The sequence below is a fragment of the Manis pentadactyla genome, chromosome 16 (genome assembly GCF_030020395.1).
Source record: "Manis pentadactyla isolate mManPen7 chromosome 16, mManPen7.hap1, whole genome shotgun sequence".
NCBI lineage: Eukaryota > Metazoa > Chordata > Mammalia > Pholidota > Manidae > Manis > Manis pentadactyla.
In genome coordinates this window covers 29,403,100-29,429,029 of record NC_080034.1, presented here as the reverse complement: position 1 = coordinate 29,429,029, position 25,930 = coordinate 29,403,100, and the positions used below count along the sequence as shown (strand labels likewise).

The window sequence follows — 25,930 nt, the reverse complement described above, 5'->3', positions numbered from 1 at the left end:
TAGAGATACCCAGCAAAAGGAGCCACCAAATCTAGTCTGGAGGATTGGGGAAGGCTATCTGGAGGAGGCGACAATTTGAGCCGAGGGTTGAAGGAGTAGGAATTAATGCAAAGGGAGGAAGGGGCATGGACATTTTACGGCCTGATGGCCTGGAAACAGGGCAACTAGGAACCTGAAGTACTCTGGAGAGGTGGAAAATTAGGCTGGTGAGGGTATTAGAGGCTGGGTTATGCAGACTTCTGCGCGGCAAGCTAAGAAGCTGCTTTTATTCTTTGGATGATCTGGAGTCAGTGCTACGACTCTCTGACTTATCTTTGTCCTTTTGTCCTGTTTTCTGTCCCTGTTTCTTGTGTGTGTGGTCTTTTTATCTTGTTTTGTTTAGCAGAAAAATCTTTCCCCACGCTTCCTGCTTATTGCCCTACTCCTCACACCTCCTTCCTTCTCCAGCAGCCAGGCCCCCAAACCTAGCTCTAAGGAGAGTTTTACCTTCCCCCATCACAGGGTGCCCCAGTTTCCCACCCAAGGCCACGCCCCATGGGCACGCCCCCGATGACGCGCTGCGCCTACTGCGTGGGGATTCCCGCGGTCGTGGCCACTACCCGGCCTGCCCTGCGGCAAGATGGCGGTCTGAAAGCATCGGGCAGCAGCAGAAAGTTTGTTGTGGGATTGGAGTAGTTGGGCTGGGATGCTAGAGCTGGGGAGTATCGTGGGGACACTAGCATGGCGTAGGGGCGGAGGAGGGACGAGCTCCGGGGTTGAGAAGAGGAAATGGAATGGTGGAAGGTTGGAGGCGGAGAGAAAACAAGAGGGAGATGGAGGAGGAGGGGAGGGGGCCTAGGAACCGGCGGCAGGCTTAGGGGAGGTTCGGGGCGGGGGAACCAGAAGTAGGTGTGCAAGCCCTGGAGAAGCAGTCAGGAATTGAAGGGGAGTTTCTTAACCGAGAGTAAAGAAGCCTGGAGCCTGTGACTGAGGCCCGACTATACCAGGCCGGTGGGAGAGGACAGGGGTCTTTAACATGGAGGAGGACAGTGGGAAGTGGGGAGAGAGACCTGGAAGATGCTGGGCGGGTTTGGTAAGGAGGGAACTAAAGCCAGCCGAAATGACCCTCTTCCAGACTCAGACCAGCCTTTCCACAGTTCCTATAGCAGCATCTGCCCCAGTTTCAGCTGAAGACTCAGGGGCCCCAGGGATTGGAAGACATCACAGTACTTGGAAAGAAGAAGAGGTAGCGACTTGCCCCAGCCCAACCCCAGAGCGGGTAAGGTGGCCTCCAGTGACACAGGCTGTTACGCTCCCTGGAAGCAGGATGTATGGGCTCCGAATGGTGCTGAGATCATTTAATCTGAGAAGAGCACGCTTCTGTAGAGGTTGCCCTTGCCTGTGGTCCCTAAATTAGTGTTCTGCTTAGATTGCACGCTGATTTGTGAGAGTTGGGGGTGGAATTGAGCCTTGTGTGCCTTCACCTGTGCAAGTGAACACTTAAAAGATCAGGCTGAAAGTATTTTAGCACATCCCTGTCAGAAGCAGTTTCCTATGTGCTCACTGAATATTTTTTGATCACTTCTTCACATCTTCAATTTGGCATCCTGTCTGAAGTGGAGATTTGTGGGTGACCGATGGTGGGGAGTTATGAGAAAACAGATTTCTGATGGTGTTCACTGACCATTTAGGTACCTCTGTCACCACCTCTTGAATTCACTCTTGGAGCATGTTTACTTCTTTCGATCTTTTCTTTTGGTAAGAAGGGCCCGTCAGTGTTCTTTTGAGGATGTGCATTTGGTGGGCAAGTGGGTTCAGAGGAGGGGGGAAAGGCAGTTTGGGATAAGGGGGAAGAAACCCAGATCAGTTTATAGTAAGAGGTCAAGCTGACAAGTGTAAAGCTCTGGGAATGTTTGTCACATGACTTTCTGATGCTGAGACTCTTGATGTTTGAGAGCTGCTTTACAATCTGCACCAGTGTGGGTAATGGAAGGAAAGGATTATGGAACTTTTCTCTTTTAGTAGCTTTCTTTTCTTCCTTGTAGTCTCATCAAACCACATTAAAAAAAAAAAAGCTTTACTCGCCAAACTAAGAATGGCTTGAGAGATAGTGGATTTGTGATTGGAGAAAAGGGAAGAGGTCTAGAGCCACAGAGTTATAGTGAATATGCCCTGTGGTTATGCCCAAGACCAAATTGGGAGCAGACTTCTTATTGAAGCCTGTTTAGGGCTAGCATCTGCTCCTTGATTGAACTGGGAGGTCTGGTTTGATCCAGGACTCTTCATTAATCATCTCCTGCAACTGCACCCCCCTCCCAAAAAAAAAGGCTCCAGACAGCCAACCCAAATCACTATTACTAGGTTAGCTTCAATACTGTCTGGTATTTGAAGAACCAATGCTGTTTAGCTGTGAGTCTGTTTCTTGAGAATCTTCTCTTTCTGAAGACAATTTGTGGATTCCCTCCTGGAAATTGTAGTCACCAAGGACAGTGTGCTGAGCACACATAGTAGTTAAGAGCACTGACTCTGGAGCCAGACTTTCTAGTTCAGATCCTGACTTTTCCATTTGTAGCTCTGTAACCTTTAGAAATTGCATAGCTCTCTGTGCCTCAAGTTTCTCACAATAAATGTGGTGATACTAAGAGTACATCTCATACAGTTATTGTGAGGGTTAAATAAGTTAATACTTGAATGCATTTAGAACAATGCCTGACAATATGTATTTATTATTATGCTAGTCAGATCTCAGCACTAATTTCTGCCTTATGATTGGATGTGGTGTCTGTGAAGGGCCTGTATTGGTTTGGGCTGCTATCCTGATAGAGAGGTGAAATACAGCTTTTGGATAGTATAGTTTTGCATGTAGTGGGATGGTCTCATTAAGCTTTTAAAAGTAATATTAAAATGACAGTGATTTCCTGTTTGAAGTTGTGAGGCTATAGAATTATCTTTGCAATTGAGCAATAATAATAATACTGCTTATTGAGCATATTCTATGTGCCTGGCACTGTGGTTGACTGCTTTAAATGTATTTACTAATTGAATTTTCATAACAACACTACAAAAGAGACACTGCTATTATCCCCATTTTGCAGATGACTAAGTAGAGGTGCAGAATGGTTATTTTGTTCAAGATCACCCAGCTAGAAAGTGGCAGAGCTGGGGTTTGAGCCCAGGCAAAGGGGCTTCAGCAATTGACCATTTTCTTGGGTGGGGGAGTGGATTTGGTATGAAGTTAACTTTTAAATATGCTTAGTGGTGGTTTGTATCTCGTTGATTTGACATGTTGGTTAGATATATATACCCATATTGTAGTAAAATTGTTTTGGTTATTTAAAAAATGTGTTAGGAGCTGAGCTCTTACCACAGCTCTCTTCCTCATTCCTCTGAGAAATAATGAGTGGTGCACGGACTGTGGTGAAGGAGGCCTCTGTGACTTGTTAGCTGAATCTGGACTCTCTTCATGATTCAAGTTGGTGACTGCCCTTTGGAAAACCTTGGGGTGTGGGTTGGGTGAGCAGACTGATATTAGGATCCACTCTTAACATGCCTTACAGGGGTGTGTGTTTAATGTAGATGTAGATAAAAGACTCATTCCTGACTTTGATTACTGACATGAGCAGTTGAAGTAGCCATAGTCTTAAATTCATAGGCAATCTGGATGTCCTCTGTTTTTTAAAAAATAGCAAGTATCAAACTCACAGAAAAAAATAAGTGGTTATTTTAAATAGTTCCCTCCCCCCAGCTTCAGGGGAAAATGGAAAACAAATGTGTTGCTGAGGCTTGCGGCAGAGGCCCTGGCGCAGTGCTTGTCTCTTATCCTTTAACCAGGCAGGAAGCCTGTGTGCAGCCTTGGGGCAGAGGTGTGCCCAAGGTTTGATTGACTGGCTTTTCCTTTGCCCTGTATTTAAGACTCACTCTTCCCCTCCTTCTGACTCATGTCCTGTCTATTTAACACACCCTCAGGGCCCATCTTTTTCTTTAGTAAATGACTCTGTACTCTGCTCTCAGAGTAGGCCCAAGCCTGGTGTCTTAAACAGATTTCAGGGGAGTTGGGGGCTCAAGACGTAGGGCTTTCCCTGGGAATTCTGACCCAGCCCTGTGATGAACTTTTCTGCTTGTTATGGCACATGTGATTTTGAGACTTAGAGTCTGGCAGACTCTGCTTCCCTCCTCCATTAAATTAGGAGCCACATATCTCAGGGTAATGTACTTTATTTTGATTTGCACTGCAGTCAGCATGCTGAAACGTGTTATTGCCATAAAGTACACCTTTGAGTTTTTGTAGAAGCCCTCAGACTTTCTAGATTCATGTCACATTTTAGCAAATGATTGAACTGCAGGGTAAAGGCTGAGGGATTTTGAGCTGATATCTCCCCCTTTACTGTTTTCTTTTTGTTGTTATCTAAATCAGTTTCTTCTAATAACACCCCTTATTCATGTATTAGCTTGAATCTAATCCCTCACCTCCTCTCTTCAACATATTTTGAGTGCCAAGGACTTGGGTAAATTGTGCCAACATTTCTCACCTCATTCAGCATCTTAACAGCTCTCTAGACTCAACCTCATTCTCTCTAGCTTCTGGGCCTTTGCACTTGATAGTCCTGCTGCATGGATTAATTCCCCCTTCTCCCATTTATCTTCTTTCTTTGTCCTCAGTTCTCAGTTTAAATGTCACTTCCCTTGGGATCCTTCCCCACCCCTGCCCCTCCACCTTTAGTGCTCTTCTGTGCTTGCTTCTCTTTTAACACTTAGGCTGTGTTGTAAGTGCCTATTTTCTTGTCTGACTCTAGTAAGACTGTTAAGTGCCTGAGAACAGGGACCATATTTTACTATTATATTCTAGTATAGTAGAATATTGCAGGACACCTAACAGGTGCTTTATAATGCTGTGGTGCATATAGAATGAATAAAATGTGGTGGAGTCTCCCCACTCCAATCTGTCTTACATGCTATTGTAAAAATTACTTTCCCTGGACCAGATGAATTCACCACTGAGTTTTATCAGACATTTAGAGAATACATAATACCCATTCTCCTTAAAGTTTTCCAAACAATAGAAGAGGAGGGAATACTTCCAAACTCATTCTATGAAGCCAGCATAACTCTGCATATGAAGTCAGCATAATACCAAAACCAGGCAAAGACACCACAAAAAAAGAAAACTATAGACCAATATCCCTGATGAACATAGATGCAAAAATACTCAACAAAGTATTAGCAAACCAAATTCAAAAATACATCATGAGGATCATACACCATGATCAAGTGGGATTCATACCAGGGATGCAAGGATAATACAACATTCAAAAATCCATCAACAACATCCACCACATCAACAAAAAGAAGGACAAAAACCACATGATCATTTCCATAGATGCTGAAAAAGCATTTGACAAAATTCAACATCCATTCGTGATAAAAACTCTCAACAAAATGGGCATAGAGGGCGAGTACCTCAACATAATAAAGGCCATATAGGACTAACCCACAGCCAACATCATAGTTAACAGCGAGAAGCTGAAATATTTTCCCCTGAGATTGGGAACAAGACAATGCCCACTCTCCCTACTTTTATTCAACATAGTACTGGAGGTCCTAGCCACGGCAATCAGACAACACAAAGAATAAAAGGCATCCAGATTGGTAAGGAAGAAGTCAAACTGTCACTATTTGCAGATGACATGATATTGTACATAAAAAACCCTAAAGAATCCACTCCAAAACTACTAGAACTAATATCTAAATTCAGCAAAGTTGCAGGATACAAAATTAATACACAGAAATCTGTTATATTCCTATACACTAATGATAAACTAGCAAAAAGAGAAATCAGGAAAACAATTCCATTCACAATTGCATCAAAAAGCATAAAATACCTAGAAATAAACCTAACCAAGGAAGTGAAAGACCTATACTCTGAAAACTACAAGACACTCTTAAGAGAAATTAAAGAGGACACTAATAAATGGAAATTCATTCCATGCTCTTGAGTAGGAAGAATTAATATTTTCAAAATGGCCATCCTGCCTAAAGCAATATACAGATTCAATGCAATCCCTATCAAAATACTGATGGCATTCTTCAACAAACGAACAAATCGTTCTAAAATTCATGTGGAACCACAAAAGACCCTGAATAGCCAAAGCAGTCCTGAGAAGGAAGAATAAAGCAGGGGGTATCTCGCTTTCCAACTTCAAGCTCTACTACAAAGCCACAGTAACCAAGACAATTTGGCACTAGCACAAGAACAGACCCATAGACCAGTGGAACAGAATAGAGAGTCCAGATATTAACCCAAGTATATATGGTCAGTTAATATATGATAAAGGAGCCATGGATATACAATGGGGAAATGACAACCTCTTCAATAGCTGGTGTTGGTAAAACTGGAAAGCTATATGTAAGAGGATGAAACTGGATTACTGTCTAACTCCATACACTAAAGTGAACTCGAACTGGATCAAAGACCTGAATGTAAGTCGTGAAACCATAAAACTCTTAGAAGAAAACAGGCAACACTCTTGAATATAAACATGAGCAACTTCTTCATAAGCATATCCCCATGGTCAAGGGAAACAAAAACAAAAATGAACAAGTGGGATTATATCAAACCAAAAAGCCTCTGTAAAGCAAAGGACACCATCAGTAGAACAAAAAAGTATCCTACAGTGTGGTAAGAACTTGTTCGTTATGCTTCAGAAGATTGGAGACTGTTGAGAACTAGGCTTGGGGTTGATTAATGATTGTGCATTGAGTCTGCTATACAGAATTTTATTGTTGTTAACAACCATTTTATCAATAAATATGAGAGATGCTGTCTCAAAAAAAAAAATGGGCAGAGGATCTGAACAGACAGTTCTCTAGAGAAGAAATTCAGATGGCCAACAGGCACATGAAATGATGCTTCACATAGCTAATCATCAGGGAAATGCAAATTAAAACCACAATGAGGTATCACCTCACACCAGTTAGGATGGCAAATATCCAAAAGACAACAACAAATGTTGGCAAGGATGTGGAGAAAGGGGAAACACTGCTGGTGGGAATGTAAAATAGTTCAACCATTGTGGAAAGCCGTATGGAGGTTCCTCAAAAAACTAAAAATAGGAGTACCATTTGACCCAGGAATTCCACTCCTAGGAATTTACTCTAAGAATGTAGGATCCCAGTTTCAAACAGACATATGCACCCCTATGTTTATTGCAGCACTATTTACAGTAGCCAAGAAATGGAAGCAACCTAAGTGTCCATCAGTAGATGAATGGATAAAGAAGATGTCATACATATACGCAATGGAATATTACTCAGCTATAAGAAGAAAACAAATCCTACCATTTGCAACAACATGGATGGAGCTACAGGGTATTATGCTCAGTGAAATTAGCCAGGCAGAGAAAGAGAAGTACCAAATGATTTCACTCATCTGTGGACCATAAGAACAAAGCAAAAACTGAAGGAACAAAACAGCAGCAGACTCACAGAACCCAAGAATGGACTAACAGTTACCAAGTGAAAGGGACTGAGGAGGGTGGGTGTGAAGGGAGGGAGAAGGGGAATAAGGGGCATTACGATTAGCACAGAAAATGTGTCGGGGGCCATGGGGAAGGCAGTATAGCACAGAGAAGACAAATAGTGACTCTATAGCATCTTACTACACTGATGGACAGTGACTGTAATGGGGTATGTGGTGGGGACTTGATAATGGGGGGAATCTAGTCACCACAATGTTGCTCATATAATTGTATATTAATAACCAAAAACCCAAAAACTGTCTCTTCCCTTAGAAATGCCATTGTTTCTCTCTCATTTAGGATAAAGTCCACCCTCTTTGGCTCAGCATGCAAAAAGCTTTCTTACGCTCTGGTCCAAACTCAGCCCTGTAGCCTGAATTGCTGCCACCCAACTTCATCTGTCCTGTTCTTCATTGCTCCGAATTTCCTACTGCTCTTGAACCTCTTGTGGCAGTCCATTTACTTTATTCTTGGCTTGTGCAGCTTACCTCTGTCTGAAGCTCTGCTCATTCCCTAAGACCCAGCTCCTCTGTGATGCCCAGTGAGAATTCTCTGCTTTCCTTTCCTTCTCTTGGCCCCTGCAGCACCCTGTTTAAACCTGTTTTCTGGCACTTACCATGTTGTATGGTGAGTTCTCTCTTTATATGTCTCTTTCACTGAGCTGACCCACTGTAGAGGAGGGGCCCTCCCTGGTCTTGAGGTGGGGTTGGGGTAATACTGAGGAGACTGAGAGGGTGGGAGGGGTAGGAATTGGCAGCAGGGTGAGCAGTGTGATAGAGTTTGGAGCTGGGCAGACTTGTTTTCAGTCTTGACCGTGCCACTTACCAGCTGTGTGACTTTAGGCCTGCTGCTTAACCAGTAGGATCCTTGGTGTTTTCCATGTAAAATGAGGGTGACCTCATCTTTTTTGCAGAATAATGAGTTCATAGATGTAGAATGGTGCCTGGCCATGGGATAGGATGCTCAGTAAATATTTGTTGAATGAATGCATACCATTTTTGGAAAATGCAGTGGATAAAAAAAAGGCTTTGTTTACTCAAGCTGGACTAAGCCTTTTGACTTCAGGAGCGTTTTTGAGGTGGGAGTGAAATTGAGAGAATCTCCTTTCTTGTGATGAAGCAATAAAAAAGGTGAGACTGGGGAATATCATGAATGAGTAGCCTGTGCAAAATCATATTGTTGATGCTTCTCCCAATCTCTTATGTTGTAATGACCCCTTTGATGGATCATGCCATGCATGTGAGATTGGTGGTAACCCTGCTGGATACAGTCAGGAGGTGAGTAGGTGGTGGATTTGTAATGTAGTTAAGGCTGTGCATGACTTGATGGGGTGTTTGAGGATCCATACTCCATGGTGCTTTGTGGACTAAAAATGTTGAGTGACGCTGATGGAACACATTTAGGCATTGGGGAAGCCGGGCTTCTTGGCCCCAGTTTTCTTAGGGCTTTGATGATGTCCTTGTTCCACAGAACAGGCTTAGCTCAGATACTCCCCAGAAGTGGTGCTGGTAGCTGAGAGTTGCTGTCCTTTTTTGTTTAGATAATGGGGGTCATTCTTAAGGCACCAGCAAACACCAAAGGAATTTGTTTCCAGATCCCTAGACCTCTTAACTGTATAAGCTAGGTGGTGGTCCAGTGTGAGTTTACAATCAGATGAGGAAGGAATATCTGAGTTCTTGGGAGGGCAGCCTTCTTATCTGGTCCTTAAACCCCTGCCCCAGCCAGGTGCCTCTCCTCTGTGATCTTAAAGCACTCACCAAACCGTCAGGCAAGTGGCTGTTAACTTGTCTCTCCCCAACTAGGGGCAAGGTCTTTTATCTGAAGCTTCTTAGGAGCAGGGTCTTTTACTGAAGGCTGAGCATTTAGGCCCTAAATAGTAGGTGCTAAACAATCCTGGTTACTGTGTGATCTGATCCAGTCCTTCCTCAGTGAGACTAAAAGATTATCTGGCAAAACCTTTTGAACTCCTAGGAAGAATATTCTGCAGAAACAAAATGAATGTAGTAACAGTAGCATTGCAAATTATTTTCCAGGGTTGAGTTAATGTGGTTAAGTGATCTTTCAGGTATTTGGCTTCAGCTATCTCACCTTTCAGCCTTATGTTCTATAACACATCCCTAAACCAGCAGGAAGGGGTTAAAAGATGAGGCAAAATACACACCACCAGTATATTTTCTTGCTCAATCAGCATCTCCTAGTCATTCTCATCATCCTTAATCAGGATCCTTCTAATCATTTTTGTGTGTTTGTGTTTCTAGACATTACTTATCATGTGTTGTCTGTAAAAGAAACAAAACTCACTAATCATATGTACTGTTGTTCAGCTTGCTCTGTTACCTAGCAAGTTACCTAGGGGTAGAGGAGTGCCTGTTGGAGGCTTTGAAGGGCCTGGCTGTAGCCCACTTCCCGCTTGGTGGGTTCCTCTGGGGCTGGCTCCTTGGCGGGGATGGTGAAGCTTCACTCGAGGTGCTTGCTGCAGCAGGCTCCCTGGTTGTCTCTGAGGGGTTGATTTTCACTCTGAGATGAATTGTCTGGTAGGGGTGTCCTCGAGTGGGAGTCGGAATGGATACGAGCCTGATGTAGGCATTAACATTTCTTCTCACTTGCGTTTCTCACCTTCATTCCTCTTTAATCTCTGCCTAGGAAGAGTGAACTTACCTGATTTCTCAACCTCTGTTTTAGTACAGGGAGAGTCCCTGGTCCCTGAAACCTTAGATCAGCAGGTCACTTGCTGCTCTACATTTTGAAAGCAAACCAGACTGAGCTGATGTTTTTAAATTTTTTTGTGTGGGTGAGGATTCTGAAAGTAGCCTGTCAATGGCCTCACTTTCTTACCAGTCTAGGGAAGAGGCCAGAGGCCACAGGAAGAGTTGTTTTCTTCTCTTCTTGAGGGTTATCTCACCCTCTGTGGTCAGGCCTTGGCCTTTTGAGCTCTGGGGCTGTTGTCAGAGCAATATGGGGAGCCCGATGATTAGGTGGTTGGGAAGCCTAGTGGAGGTTTTTCCTGCCCGCGGTAATCATTAACTGAGGCTTCGGAGAGGCCAGGCTCGTTGTATTTGGAGCCAGAGTGGCCACTATCTTCCCTTTCTACCCTGAGTCATCTCATCATCTGCAGGGCTTTTTTTTTTAATCTTATTTTTTCCGTGTCAACGTGTTGCCCCTCTGTACTAAGCACCAGCAGTATTTGCTGAGTATTCTCTGGCTTTCCTGTCCTGCACCCTCGGGGTTGCATCTTGTGGGTCTTTGGGACTCTGCTGTGGCTGCAGTTGTCTTGAGATCTCTAAGCCAGAGTGTGTCACTTCCTTTAGGGTGGTTCTGGAGGCTTCAGGAAGAGTGCATTCTGCTGTGTACTGAGCTAGCTGGGGGTGAAATAGTCCCTGTTGGAGTCTGGGGAGCCTGGCTCTGTCCTGGCTTTATTCTTTCTGTTGGTTTTTCTGGGGCCAGCTCCCTGGGAAGTGCCATCCCCCTGGCTTTTTTAGAAACTGAAAGATGGCAGTGTGCCACCCCTTCCCTTGACTGGCCCAGGGGTGGGCCAGGTCACACACTGCCCCATTGTACTGTGCTTTGACGCAGCTCTGGTTGTAGCCTCTGATCCCTGGGCCAGCCCTCTCCCAGCCCCTTTGCTTGGAGCCTGTGGGAATAAGGTGAACTCTGTTGGCACAGGCATGGGATGGGTGGCAGCTGCAGCTGTGGGTGGCTTTGTTCTTAGAGCCCAGCTTTCAGAGCTATGGTTCAGTCTGGCAGTGGTGTTTGGGACTAGGTGAGACAGGGGAACTGCCCCCCTGGTGGGAGGGCCCCCTTCCAGAACAGCCGTCTTTTTTTGACCAACCAGGGAGCCTTGTTACCTGGGGTCAGCAAGCTGGACTCACTGGATGGCAGGGGGATTGCTACACTTCCATGTGGCATGGTTTCTGGATGGGAGAAAACCCCTGGGAATCTAGAGGGAAGTCTGGAAGAACTTCCCGTCAGGAGAGTGGTGTGTACCCTTGGGCATCCTGCAGCTTGGCATTCCTTCTGCTCTCTCTTTGCAGCTCCGGAGTTGGGCTGCTCACAAACCAAGCTGTCTGTTTATATGGAGTGCCTGGAGGGCGTCTGCCATGAGTCTGTCGCTAACCATGCTAACCAGGAGAGCTGGCTGGTTGGGGAGAAGACACTAACCCTGTGAGTCTGACTTGGGCCTGCTAACCTGCCCTGGGAGTACCATCAGCAGTGCCTGTCCTCTCCCCTCCCCGAGCCCCCTCTCCCAACCCCCTCCTCGTAGCTTACATCATGCTATCCATTCTGCTCCCTTGTCCTTGTACTGGGTTCTCTCCCTCTTCCCAGTGTCCTTTCTGGGGTGGGGATGTGCCTCTTCCAGGGCCAGGAGAGGGGGTTTCCTGTGCACAGTCACCTGCTCATCTACCAGCTGCTGCTGGACTCTGCCCTCCACCCGTCTCAGTTCTCCCTTAAAAGAAAATTGCTTAGTTCTGTTGAATCTGCTTTTAGCACATGGAGTTTGAGAATACCTTTCAGCTACCATGCTGTTTGTGTTTCATGCCTCAGAGACAGATGGAGCTAGAGTGGGAAGGGAATTTCCTTCTAGATGGATAATTTCCTTTTTTTCAAGAGGGAGTATGGAATGGTGTTCACATTATTTTCACCCCAGGATAATAATTTAAGATCCACCAGAAGGTTCTCCTTGGGGTTGGGGAGGTTGAGGAGAACCTTGGCCTGGCTGTGGGAAATTCCCTTGGCAGAAGAGTGAAGCTACTTAAGCTGGAGCCCAGAACTAGGTACCCATCTGAGATGTAGCTCCTGTTGGTGACTGTTGCTCTGGTAGGTGGCATGGGTGCAGTTTGGTCCCCTACTTCTTTCCAGGCTGGAGCTTCAGGTTGACTTGAGCGGGGAAGAATAGCTAGGAAGGACACTGTAGCCAGAAGGGCAGGACCTGGCTGTGTACTCCACCATGGGCCTAAGAGAGGCCTTGTCCTCAGCCTGCTGCGGAAAAGCTCCTGCCAAGCTTCCTTCTCCCTCCAGGCTTGTAAAGGAGAAGGGGGCTCTGGGATAGAAAGGCGGCCAATTGCTTGGGCTCCTTGGTGTTCTGCACAGCAACTCTTTAGACAGACTCTTTGTGTCTCTAGCCTCTGGAGGCAGTACAGTATGGGTAGGCTGGTTGCGGGAACCTGAGACCAGAAGGCCCTATAAGCATATGGATTCTGTTTCCCCTGGGCTAGAGGGAAGAAGGCAGGGAACTGCTTGCTAGCAGGGGATGGGAGTGCATAAATGTGAGAAGGTATAGGTGCTGCATGGATGTGCAAGGACCCTGAATCGGGAGTCAGCAAGCTGGAGGGGTCTGTGGCTTGGCTCTGACCAGGAAAGCGCAAGGGGTCTGGGGTGGAGGGCTGCTTCAGGGCCATGCCTCACTTTGCCCTTCCTTAGGAGAGGGCATGGGGACTGGTGTCAGATGCTGGTTAGGACCTTGGGGATTTTTTTGCCCGCCCCTTATGAGGGGGTGGGCAGTTTGGCTTACTTGGATCGTCATCATCAGTTTCTTCAGTCCCTTTGTTCCTGTCAAGTGTTTGCTTGAAAGAGAGACCAGGTGGATAGACTTGAGGTATTTGCTCAGGTGGGGAGCCATATGAGCTCTTACAAGTCACCAGTGTTCATTCTGGGCAAAGTAATTCCCACCCATTTTGGCTTTTAAAAACCTATCAGTCTGTTCTGCTTAGAGCAGGCAGGGCTCCAGGTCAGGGCCACAGGCAGCTTGTCCCAAGAGGGTGAGGTTGTACTTGCCCAGAGGGGCAGCAGGCATGGCTGTTAGAAGGGCAGCAGGGCTGGCCTGGGCACAGACTGGCATCTGCCAGCCTAGTTCTTGGCCTAGAGTAGAGCGCACCCAGGCTCCACCTCATGCTCTGTTGGCTGCTTGCCTGCCACGCGTCCAGGATTGCTGAGGGCTTTGCTCATGTATCTCAGGAACAGCTGCAGGCCGGAAATGGGGGGCTGGTGGCAAGCGGGAGGGAAAGGCTGAACGTAGCCAGCTTTGGTAGGATTGGCTCACTGTGCTGCTGTTACTGACAGGCAGGGTGGACAGGGACTAGAATAATGGTGGGGGGGTGGCCCTTGTGGGCAGTCCCCAGGGCCCCTGCTAGGTCAGCTGGTTACAGGGCTGGCCCTTGCAGGTTGGTGGTTTCTGTTTCTTGGGCGTCAGCTGGAGGCAGAGCCAGGATTTCAGAGATCTGAGAAGCAGCCAGACTAGTATGGAAGGAGTGTGCCCTGCCCCAAGTGGCACAGCTTCCTCCAGGCTTGTTGAGTTCAGAGACGGTGTCCAGGGTTTATAGCTGAGGACTCTTCCCACAGTGGAGGCACTAGTCCCTGAGTTTATGTTTTAGCAGTTGATGAGGGGCTTTAGGAAGGGTCTGTGTTTATTTTTTATTACTTTCATCCTGCTGGGTTCCAAGGGAATTGCAGGATACAATATGACTTGAATATTATGAAAAAGAGCCAGTATTCCTTTCATTTTAAAAGCAGTAGTAATTGCTAACTTCCTTTTGACTTTCTTTGGGTGAATTATGAGGAAGAACTTTAATGATTTTTATGGTGATGTATGGGCTCCTTGATCCCAAAGATTGGGTTCATTGACCCCTCAGGTCCTTCACTGCCCGATTCAGTGGCAGCTGTGAGCAGAAAGGCATATCAGTAGGTTTGGAAATGGTCTGAGCCTAGACAAACTGTTGGGCCATAATTTCTTAAAGAGAATGTGGGTGATGCGGGGAGTTGGGGAGGCAGCTTGTCTCTCCTGGGCAGGACAGCTGAACTGGAGTGGGGGTGCAAAGGGAGATAGTCACGTAGAACATGGGGAACCGAACAAGATGTCTGGTGGGGAAAGGCTGAAGTTTGAAAAGCTAGAGCTACACCCATTTTTAATTCAACCTGTCTTCCTCTGCTGGACCAGTGTTAAGGGGGTGGCCTCTGAGCCCTCAGCAGGGAGAAAGCTGGATACTTGGATCTCCCTTCCTCTCCTGTGCTTTTGACTTTGCCCAGGGCCTTGGGCAGCCCCAGAGACAGGGTGGCAGAAGGAAGTAAGAGGGTGTCCTTGACTCTTGGGCTTGAACCTTTTTGCTGTTGCCTCCTGTGGATGTTTTCAGGGAGTAGGGGTAAGGATAGAGTTTGGAGACAGTTCAGTATTCTGAAGTGGATTCTCCTTGTCCTACTCTGTCGCCAGCAGCAGTGCTCTCTGACCGTGGTGGAAGCCTCTGGTCACCTACATACACATACTCTCCATGTCCACAAAAGGCAGCAGGTATGAGTCCTGTCTCCTGGTTAAAGGGTGATGGTTGGCGTGCTTTGTGTCCTTTGATTAAAGGACTCTACTCAGTCAACTTCTGGTGCACGTTTCTCCTTGTATCTGTCTCTGACTACACTCTGGCTCAGCTGTTCAGTGGGTTCATAGTGCAGGTTTGCTGTGCGTGCCGAGTCCCATTTCTAATGAAAGTAGACTTTGTTCTCTGGAGGCAGCTAATCATGCCCTATGGGCTGTAATCAGGGAGAAGGTATTTAATACAGGGCAGGCGGCAAGAGGCGGCCTGCACTGACTGGCAGATTGCAACATGGCAATTAGGAGGCTATCACCCCCCTCTCCATCCCAGCAGATACGGGGTTGAGTCTCTCCACTGGTCTGATTTTGAGTAAGGGAAGAATGAATACTATGCAGAGGAGGGAGGCGGAGGGGTTAGGTGGAGTGGCGTGGGGGCGGTGAGGAATGAGAGCTGCTTTCCCTTCTCACCTCATCTGCATGAGGTGGGGAAGTTGTGCTGCGGCTCTGGGTGTCTCCCTCAGCAGGGCCTGCAGGTCCAGCCTAGGAGCCGCAGACTAGCCTGGGTCAGCCAGAGGTTTTAACCCAGGCCTCAGCCTTTCCCACAGCACAGCTGTTCTTGGAGTACAAACTCAGCATGTGATCTGGTAGGCCCACATCCTCAGGCATCTGCTCCCAATTCCTTGAAGCTCCAGTAGTTTGGGGTGAGGGGTGGGCGTGGGATTCTTCCCTGCCAATTTCTACTCCTTCCGGAAGACCATCTTCTTGGCAGTGCCCTGGAACAAGCTCAGCGTCAAGCAAGAGGCCCTAAAGGCTCTTGGCTTGCTCATCACAGCCCATGTCCCATTCTCAGTTGTCCAGCTGCTTACCCTGGGGACCTTCTCAACTTGACACGATATCGGGAGTCCTCCGCGAGCTGAAACAACCTGGGAACTTTGGGGGAAGGAGATGTGGCCGGTGGAGGCTGCACCTAGTAGCTGAATCTTCCTGGAGGGGCTGCTCTGCTCCCTTGCATCTCACCTTTCATCTCCTACCTTGTGGGCCTTGGGTCTAGATGCTTCTTGGCTTTGTTCTCCACTGCATCTGGCATTGCTCTCACCCCTGGGTCTGTCCTTCCTTGAAGCACTTCCAGTTAAGGACAGCAGCCTGCCAGGCCATTGTGTTCCTGTTTAGTGCTGGAATTGTGGCCCCCTATGGACTGGATCTGGGGCACTTAGCAGATCTCAGGAGTGGGAGCTAGGGCCCCAGTAAACACTGGTATTTATAAACATGGAGCAGGGAGTAGCATAGATTCTCCCTTGGGAACTTGTGTTGGGGACGCTGCCGGCCCCCTGGTAGACTGTCTCCCCAGTTGGGAGTGGTCCTACCTGCTGTGACTGATGTGTATGAAAAGAGGAGGCTTTGCCTGGGAGAGGGAGACCTCCATCACCACCACCATTCATCCCATAGAGTCCATCTGCAGTTACTCCCCATCTCACTGCAAGCCACATCCATGCTGTCTGTCTCTTCAGTAGGGCAGCTCATCTGGCCCAGAAAACGCTGGGAATATGTGCTGTAGGGCAGAGGAGTGGGGATTGAGGTCAAGATGAAGCAAGAGGAGCTTGTAGGATGTGTGACAACTAGAGGCTGGGCTGCAGAGCATGGAGGCCACTCTCCTACAGGTAGATTTACTGGGTATCTGAGTATGTCAGTGTCTTCCCTGCGTGCATACTGCCCAGCCAGGAGTCCTGGTGCCTGGAAGACAGCGTGGGCATTGGCAGGAATAGGGCTAGAGAAGTAAAGAAGAAGATACCAAGAATAGAGGTGGGGGTCACAAAGAAGCCTGCAGGGGGTTGGGGGCTACCTAACTGGTTAGGGAACTGATGGGGAACGGAACAAGGGGCCTGTTTTCTCTGTAGAGAAGGGGATAAGGCAGAGGCCAGCTCTGGAACCACTCCTAGATTTTGTAGAAGCTCTTGGCAACCTTAAGGATTAAGAGTATCTCCTAATCCTGTGTCTCTTGCTCTTCATTTTTCAACTCATGTACATGCCATACTCAATTCACGCTGAGTATCACAACTCAACCCAGGCTGGCTTGGGACTTTCTGGGCCTCTCCCTAGGCCATAGGAGCTCCCACCCTGGGGCCCTCTGGAGGGGTAGCCCCAGGGAACCTGTGGGGGTGGCTTGTTTGTTCCCGCACACCCCAGGAGTGTGCTGTCCTTTCAGGCCTGCCCGGATTCCTGAGAAGGGAGTCAGCCAGACACAGCATGCTGCTTGTGCCCTGTGGGGACACGTTCTGCCTCACCATCAAAGGGGTGGAGGTTGGCGGCTCGTGCCTGCTGCCACGCCCTAGAACCCCAAGCCAGAGACCAGGCTGCCCAGATGGAGGAGGAAGGCCCCTCCTGCTTCCCTGCCTTCTCTACTCCGCATAGTCCTTCCTGCTTCGGGCCCGTTGGAATGTGACAGGAGTCATGGCCAGAGCAGGTCCCGACAGCAGCAGCACTTGCTTTAGCCTGCAAGGCTTCCCTCAGCCCCCAGCTCTATTTAGATGGATGGCAGGGGGAGAGGGTTTATGCCCAGAAGGCCACCTAAGGTTACTCTGTTGGTCCCTGTGGTGGCTGCTGCCCCCGTGCTGCAGCCTAGCTCATTACAGGTGGTGGAAGAGCTTGGAACCCTGAGAACCTGGAGGGGACCTCATAGGTCACGCAGTCAGCCACCTCTGTGTGGATGAGCAACAGGCTTATCCAGTGAGGAAAGGACTTACCCAGGGCCACACAGTGTGTCGGAAGCAGCACTGAGCCTGCAACTGAGGTGTCTCAGCTCCTAAGACTTGGGCTCTCTGCACCAGGGTTTCTCAACCTTGGCACTTGTCAACCTTTCAAAGAATTACCTTTCTTGAGGGGGCAGTGCTGTGCACTGCACAGTGTTTAGCCACATCCCTGGCCTCCATTCATTAGATGGCAGTAGCTCCCACCTGTGTTATGACAACCCAAAATATGTTTAGACATTTGCCAAATATCTGGGAGGGGGAGGGGGAGGGGCAAAGTGTGTGTGTGTGTGTCCCTCCTGGACCTAATCCTCCTCATTACAAGGTCTGTTTACTAGCATTGTACACAGTAGTCATCTTTGGGCTCATTTTGGAACCATTGTAGGAGCTTTCTTTCCCATCTTCTCAGGTCTCTACTAGGCTTTTTCCTGGTATTCTCTTCTACAACCTATGTTCTACAAATCTCTTAGTTATTTCCAGACTCTGAGAGGACATATGTGGGTAGCATGGGGACAGGACAGGGCCAGAGCTATTCCAGAACCAGGCATGTGGTAAACTGAGGCCATGAATTCTTACAGACACACATGTATCCTATCGGGCCTGTGACATTGCTTTCATGGAGAAAGTCAGGAGCCCAGCACTTCTAGGTCTCTCCTGTCCCTACCACTTTCCCCTCAGACTCTGTTCCATGGCTTTCCTGCTTGGCTCTCCCTAGGGGGCCTTCAGGTCCTCCACTGGACAGGCTGGCCTGTGGCGCTGACAGACAGGCGGCTGACACCTGGTTTCCACTTTCTTCCCTTCTCTGGTTTCAGGAGCTTTTGGCTAGAGGAAGTGGAGGGGCTGTGGGATGTGGAGAGCCGAGGGCTAACTCTTGGACAGCGGAACAGAGAGAGCTGCCGACAAACAGACGGTATGTCCCATGAGGCCTGCGCCCCCAACTTGGCTCCCTTCCGGGGAGGATGGCAGGTGAGGGGTGGCCCACCTCTTGGTGGGGGTTGGTGGAAAGAGTGGTGGAGGCCAGAGAGGCTTGGCCTTCAGGGCTCTCAAACTGGGAGACCCCCACCGAGAAGCCTAGGTACACATCCTTAACCCTCACCTGGTTATGACTTTTTAGGTTAGCATTTACTGCACATTTCCTAAGTGCCAGGTACTGTTGTTAGTGCTGTATATAATCTTCACAATGACCTATGAAATTGTTGCTCTTTTGATCCCCAGTTTAGAGTTGAAACGATACACTGGGGGCAGTTTTCCCTCTGAGGCCTTCTAAGCCCAGAAAGGTGCATAGTGTGCTGCTCTTGGACCCCTCGCCCCACCGCTAGGGCATAGTCTCCTCTTCCTGGTACCCAGGCCCTAGGCTCTGCCTCTCCCACCTGTCTGTTTCCATTGGACCCGTGCCCTGCTCCAGCACTCCCTTGACCTATGGGCACTGACACACCAAAGTCCAGCCCTTCTAATGACCCCAGCAATGGCTCAGGCCCATCTGCCTGCCTGCTGGCTCCTATATATGTCATGTCCCCTTTTACTTACTTTTTCCCTCAGTCCAGAGTCATCTCACCCATGTCTCTGAGCCTCCTCCTTCCTTGCATCCCCTCAGCAGGTTGAGGAGCACCCAACTCCCAGAATGACCAGCGCAGCCCCTGCTAAGAAACCCTACCGCAAGGCACCGCCTGAGCATCGGGAGTTGAGGCTGGAGGTTCCTGGATCGCAGCTGGAGCAGGAGGTCAGGAAGACTGGTAGCCCTTCCCTGGCTGGCAGATGCAGTCCCAGAGGCTAGACGTCTATCTGACTTCTGCCCGAGGGGACCTCTGGCCCCCCAAGTCAGGGTGTGGGTATGGCATTACTGACAAACGCTGGGGTCTCCCAGCTGCAGCGCTGCTGGTGGGGGCAGTGCAGACTCAGGGGATAGCTGTGCTACATGTCCACATGTCAGGGAACCTCAGAGCCTTTGGGGTCCAGCAGAAATGATCCCATGCAGTACTGTTGTTCCTGCAAGAGGCATCCCACCTGGCTGAGGGGTCCTAGCCTGTTGGAGCCTGGACTTCCATCCTTTATTAGTAGAGGAGAACCAGTTACCCTGCAGCCCTTTGGGGGCTATTAGGAGGTGGTGCTCCAGCCATGGCCCACCAGACCAGCTGTTCCTCATTATCCCCAGAAGTCTGGCCCTTCCTCCAGCTTTGCTGTGTTTGGCTAACATTTGTTAAATACATGCTTCATGCCAGGAACTGCCTTAGGTTCCTAAGGAGCGTTTTGCAGGCAGCTGCAAAGCATTGGCCTAAATGGCCATGCTTCCTCATTAAGCGCACTCTCAGGTTGAAACGAGTGTTGGCGTGTGTTCACCTTGCTGCTGTGTTTCCACTCTGTTGTGTGTGGAGGACAGTTAAAGAACTCGATAGTCAACATGTGCTGAGCCTCAGGCGTACCATGGCCTGCTTTGGTCAGCCTCAGGGCAGAAAGGCCATGACTTGCCCATTTTCAGTTCAGGGAACATTAAATTAAAAGGGCAGGTATTGTACTAGGTGCCACCCAGTAGGCCTTTCCCTGGTTTTGAAGATGAGGACACTAAAGCTCAGTGAAGTTAATATAACCAGTGTGTGGCAGAACGGGATCAAATCCAGGCTCCGGTGGCTCCCAAGTCCATGGTTGGGGCTCCCTGCCTCATTTTCCTGCCTGTGATTGGTGTGCTGAAGCAGTCAGCTCCGTTTGGGGTGGGTCCTTCTCCAGCTGGGGACCCTTCCCTCTTGCCATGGCATATGCCTGCTCTGCTTTGTGGTTAGCTGAGTTCTGTCTCTTGGGCTGTGACCAACACAGAGGGCTTGGGGCAGGAGGAGGACAAGGAACGGCTTGGGGAGGATGGGGCAGGAGGTCAAAATCAAGAGAAGACCCTTGACTCCCCTCAGTCAGGATCTGACTGTGCACTCATTCCCCCTGGCCTCTGTAACGGCCTCATTCTGCCCCTTCTTTCCCACCAGAGGCCAGGAGGGCCCAGTCAGAGCTCAGAACCCTGCCATAGTTTGCCTAACTTCTTCACTTCTCTGGAAGGAAGGTTTCTGCCATGCCTACAGGGCCTCCCAGGAGCCCTGGGAACAGCTGAGAGGCTCTCTATCTTGGGGAAAGGTGGCATGGGTACCAGGATTCATTTGCCACTGGCTGTCGGATTAAGAGAGGGGTTAGAACAGGTATGGGTTGGGGTGGGGATTGGAAGGGGGTCCTTGAGTCTTCTGGTTGGCTTGGAAGAGAGTCTTCTAGGCTTGTCCAGGTCTTACTGGACTGCCTCCATCTCTGCAGGGCCCTGCTGCCCACTTCTGCTGTCAGATTCTTTGGGCTTCAGATATGGCCCTTGCCAGGGCTCTTTAGAGGGTGGGCCAAGCAGGAGGCCAGTGGTCCAGAGCTGAGCCTCACACTTCTGTTCTTTTGTGCCCAGGAGCCCCTGACTGATGCAGAGCGGATGAAGTGAGTATTGGCTGCCTGAGAGCCTGACCTGCCTTACCTTAGCTCTGTCCCACTTAGCTTGGGGCAAGGGTATTGGTACAGTTGGGCTTTTCCTTGGATTAAGTAGAGGTAGGGGTGGGCTGTTCAGGAACTCTGGGACAGGAGGCTTGATGTACATATTCCTTCTGGAAAAAGAAACTTTGTTCCATGAACTCCAAGAGAACCGTTGGATGGCTCTGAGGGGACTGCTCTTGTCAAAGAGCCTTTCCCAAGCTCCTAGCCCTCCCGCGCCAGCTGCCTCCCTGCAGTCCTGTCTGTCAGCCACATGAGGCCTCTGGAGGGGAGCGCAGTGCTGGGCTGGATTTCCAAGAGATTAATAATGGAGCAGTCTGATTGTGAAGTGGGGAACTGGAGCTTGGGGCTTGGTGGCTGGCTGGCTTGGGCTGTAACCAGAGACAACTGTACCCTTCCTCAATTCTGTGTTCCCATTCTTCTCCACTGAGGGGGGTTGGGCTGTCCTTTGCAGTCCCCTCTGCCTCCCCACAGTCTCCAAGCCAGGCTGTGATCTCAGCACCAGCAGGCCTATGGGATGTGCAGGCTGAGTTTCACTGAGTCCCCTGTCCCCAGTTGCTTGTTTTCATGTCCTCCCTGCTTCTTCCGTCCTGAGCCCAGCCTGGGGCTCCAGGGCTGGCCCTTCTCTTTCTGATGCCCCTCTACTCTTGACCCCTCATCCTGCCAGGCTCTTGCAGCAGGAGAATGAGGAGCTTCGCCGGCGCCTGGCTTCAGCCACCAGGCGCACTGAAGCTCTGGAGCGTGAGCTGGAAATTGGGCAGGACTGCCTGGAACTGGAGCTGGGCCAGAGCCGCGAGGAGCTGGACAAGTTTAAGGACAAGTTCCGCAGGTGTGGCAACAAGGGGCTAGGACACACATACACACATCTCCCCATTACAGGAGGCTGCCTGGAAGAGGCCTTGGAGAGCATTGATTCTGATGAGAAAACTGAAGTCTTGGGAGGAGAATGACTTGCTTTAAATCCCACATGAAGGCGGGATCTTGACCCAGGGGTCTGCCTTGTATTCCTCTGCAGGCTGCAGAACAGCTACACAGCTTCCCAGAGGACCAACCAGGAACTGGAGGACAAGCTGCACACGCTGGTAATCTGTCCAGGAGGCAGTGTGACTGGCACTGTGCTCACAGCATAGCAAGGGGCTAGAACCTGCCTGGGGAATGCCTTTCTGCCCTGGGGCTTGGGCGGGAGGGGGCGGTGCAGGCAGTGTGCTGTGCGAGTCAGGACTGTCTTAATGCTCATTCTGTTTCTCTCTGTCTTTCCCTCATGCTGCCGTCGTTGCTGCTGCACTCTCCTCTCAGGCCTCTCTTAGCCACAGCTGGATTTTTGCAGTTGCGTCTGAGTTTGAGTGTTTTCTCCTTTGCCCTGGCCTCCTCCTCAGCTGAGATCGGGGATTGCTGGGGCCCTGGCTATTCCCCCTGCCCACTCCTTTCCTCTTTCCTCTGTGAGGCCCGTTCAGTCATCACCGCCTCCCTCCTGGGGTTCGGCTGGGGAGCCTGCTCTTGGCTTAGGCAGAAGTACTGATTGCTGTCACCACTGAACACGCACAGTTTCTCGGCTGCAGTGGCAGCAAGCCCAGGCCATTTGGGGGCAGGGGGGTGCAGAGCCAGTGAGCTGAAGATCAGAAGGCTGTTTTTGAGCCTACAGCCCCTTCCTGTTGAACTAGTTAATCTCACAGGCTCCCCCAGCTGCCCCCCAGCCACTACCTCCTCCCTTCTCCCAGCCTGATCCGGGAGACAGCTGCACACTTAGGCTTCACTCCCTGGGTTTGCACATTTATTGCCTCTGAGGTGCCAGCTGCCTTACTGGTGCATAGAGTTCCTCATGCTCCCTCAAGGGACGGGCAGCTCTTCTGCTGCCTCTGTCCTGGCCCAGGTGGCAGCAGGCCATGCCCAGAAAGTGCTGACCCCACAGCTACCCAGACCACAGGAGAAGTGTCTGGTGTCCTTCTGTCTGTCCATCATCTGTCTCTGTCCGCCTTGCTGCCATGGTACCTGCAGCTTCCTGTGTCTCTGGTCTGGGAGAAGGGAGGGGAGGGAGGGCTGTCTGGGGTGTGGGCTGGATTCACCACGTCTTGTGCCTCAGATCAAGAAGGCTGAGATGGATAGGAAGACACTGGACTGGGAGATTGTGGAGCTGACCAACAAGCTGCTGGATGCCAAGAACACCATCAACAAGCTGGAGGAGCTCAATGTATGTGCTCTTGGGGGGCTTCCTCGCCTGTGGCTGGCTTTGCCTGGCCCAGCCCTGCTCCTTGGGCAGGGCCGGGCTCTGAGCCAGGTCTGTATCTGCAGGAGCGGTACCGGCTAGACTGCAACCTGGCTGTGCGGCTCCTCAAGTGCAACAAGTCTCACTTCCGTAACCACAAGTTTGCTGATGTGAGTAGAACACTCTCCCTGTCAATGCCAGTCCCACCTTTTTAGGACTCTTCTAACTCCAGTTTCTACACCTCTTTCTCCACCCCCTTTCTGCTTTGCCTTCCCTGTTAATGTCTCAGGTCACCTCTCCATGTCTCCTCTCAAGCCAGTCAGCTCTGCTACTGGTTGGTGTTCCACGGTGCTGTCAAAGGCCCATTATCACTAGGACTGTTGGTGGTTCTGGAACAGAGACACGGAGAGAGGGACTCAATTTCAGTATCCCATGCAGGAAGGTGGGGGTGGCCAGAAGCTATCAACCATAAGGATATTGAGAGAGAATTCGGCCTAACTGATCCCAGGGGGCAGACTTGAGACCCCAGAGCCTCCGGCCTGAGGTTGATGGGGCCTAAGGAAGGAGTGAAGGTGTTCCCAAGGCTGCTCTTCAGGACAGATTCTCAGCTTATGTCTGGTTTGGGCAGAAGCCACTGCTGAGATAGGGGAGAGCATATGGGGTTTCAGTTTGGGTTCAAGTCCTGACTGCATTAAGGTGAATCTTCATGTTATTTTACCCCTTCTGGGCCTCAGATATCTGTGCAATGAGGATATACTTTGGCATACTTCAGGAATAGGAGACAGCCAAGTGCTGAGCACACAGTGGTACTTCTGTGTGGTAGCCATTATTTTTGCCATGAGTCAAGCTCTTTTAGGCTGGATCATTCATGTCTCCCTTCTTCCTCTCCTGTACCGCAGCTGCCCTGTGAGCTACAGGACATGGTTCGGAAACATCTGCACCGTGGTCAGGAGACTGCCAGCCTAGGCCCTGCCCCCAGCCTGGCACCAGGGGCCGTGGTGCCCACCTCGATCATTGCCCGGGTGTTGGAGAAGCCAGAGTCTCTACTGCTCAGTTCGGCTCAGTCAGGCAGTGCTGGGCGCCCCTTGGCTGAGGATGTCTTTGTGCATGTGGACATGAGTGGGGGTGCCCCTGGCGACCCAGCCAGTCCCCCAGCCGCCGGCAGCCCCGCACCCCAACCCAATGGAGAGTGCCGCTCTCTGGGTACTGCTGGGGGCTCCCCAGAGGAGGAGCTGCCCCTGCCCGCCTTTGAGAAGCTGAGCCCCTACCCTACCCCATCTCCTCCACACCCACTGTATCCTGGCCGCAAGGTAATAGAATTTTCTGAGGATAAGGTGCGAATCCCCCGTAACAGCCCCCTGCCCAACTGCACTTATGCTACCCGTCAGGCCATTTCCCTGAGCCTGGTGGACGAGGGGAGTGAGCAGGCCCAGCCCAGCCCAGCGCCCAGCAGCCCTGCCTCAGCCCAGGCCTCACCCCACCACCAGCCCAGCCCTGTGCTCCCAACACTCAGTGCCCCAGCCAGCTCTGCCAGCTCTGAGGAAGACCTGCTGGCCAGCTGGCAGCGGGCGTTTGTGGACCGCACTCCACCACTTGCCACTGTGGCCCAGCGCACAGCCTTTGGACGGGAAGCACTCCCTGAGCTACAGCGCCATTTTGCCCTTAGCCCCCCTGACAGAGATGAGGAGGTTCAGGCACCTTCATCCCCACCCAGTGGGAGTGGGCTTTTGCTGCCAACAGAACTTGACTCTGGCCTTCCCAGGGAGGAGGAAGAGGAAGAGCTGAACCTGCCCATCAACCCCGAGGAGGAGCGCCAGAGCCTGCTGCGGAGTGATAGTGGCCCAGAGGAGGGGCCTGGCACTTCCCACACTGAGGGCAGGGCCTGGGCACTCCCCAGCTCCAGCCGCCCCCAGCGTAGCCCGAAGAGGATGGGGGTGCACCACCTGCACCGCAAGGATAGCCTGACCCAGGCCCAGGAGCAGGGCAACCTGCTCAACTAGGACCCCTGCTTGCCTGCCTGCCCGCCACTGCTGCACTGGGACTGCAGGGAGGCCCTACCCTGCAGCTCAGGGTCCCCTGCCCAGCCCAAGCCCTTGAACCCTCCCCCATGCCTGCAGAGCTCTTCCTGTGTGGGTGGGGTCAGGCAGTGGGCCACACCAGGCCTCTCAGATGCACTGACAATAACTGGCACCAGCTTGCCTCATGGTTTTTTCTGTTTCTCCTTGGAATATTTATTCTCCAAAGGTAACACGCAGCTGGGCTCAAGACCTTTCTTCCAGTCAGCCCAAATTGGGCTGTTCTGGGGAGGAGCTGAGGGTTTATTTCATCAGTGTTCATGCCACCCTCCTTTCACATCCACGAGCTGTGTTGTGTTTTTTGAGGTGGGGCAGTGTTGTCAGGATTACTAACCTCCAATTCCTATTTTCTACTTGTTTCCCTCTTCCCTCAAATCTGTGCGAGCTGTTGCCTTCAAGGGGCCCTTGGGGGAGGAGGGAGAGGACTGACTCAGGGCTCCCCTCTGCTGGCTCCATCCTCCCTCTGGAAGGGAGTAGAGGGTGGGATTCAGGGGTCTCAAGCTGGACTCAAGGTGAGGCCTGGCCCCCTCCCAGCCTTGGCTCTAGACTGTTACTCCCAGCTTTGGGAAATTTTCTCACTGATGACTATTTTAAAATTAAATAAAACTATTTTACTGGTA

At 50.3% G+C, this 25,930-nt stretch overlaps 1 protein-coding gene across 14 annotated transcripts; it reads left to right on the top strand.

The window, feature by feature from the left end:
* Positions 1-579: 579 nt before the first annotated feature.
* TJAP1 (tight junction associated protein 1) lies at positions 580-25,930 on the top strand. Of its 14 annotated transcripts, none has more exons than XM_057493662.1 (13): positions 580-653; positions 1,115-1,258; positions 11,525-11,654; positions 16,296-16,445; positions 18,344-18,441; positions 19,129-19,251; positions 20,953-20,981; positions 21,700-21,861; positions 22,048-22,114; positions 22,329-22,358; positions 23,113-23,220; positions 23,322-23,405; positions 24,135-25,930. In XM_057493662.1, the coding sequence occupies exons 6-13, from the start codon at positions 19,153-19,155 to the stop codon at positions 25,233-25,235; spliced, it is 1,680 nt and encodes a 559-aa protein (XP_057349645.1). In that variant the 5' UTR covers positions 580-653; positions 1,115-1,258; positions 11,525-11,654; positions 16,296-16,445; positions 18,344-18,441; positions 19,129-19,152; the 3' UTR covers positions 25,236-25,930. The 14 variants fall into 14 exon arrangements, with proteins under 14 accessions (XP_057349645.1, XP_057349641.1, XP_036772727.2 ...); XM_057493658.1 differs by having other exon boundaries at positions 19,126-19,251; XM_036916832.2 differs by lacking the exon at positions 16,296-16,445 and adding an exon at positions 3,371-3,451 and having other exon boundaries at positions 19,126-19,251.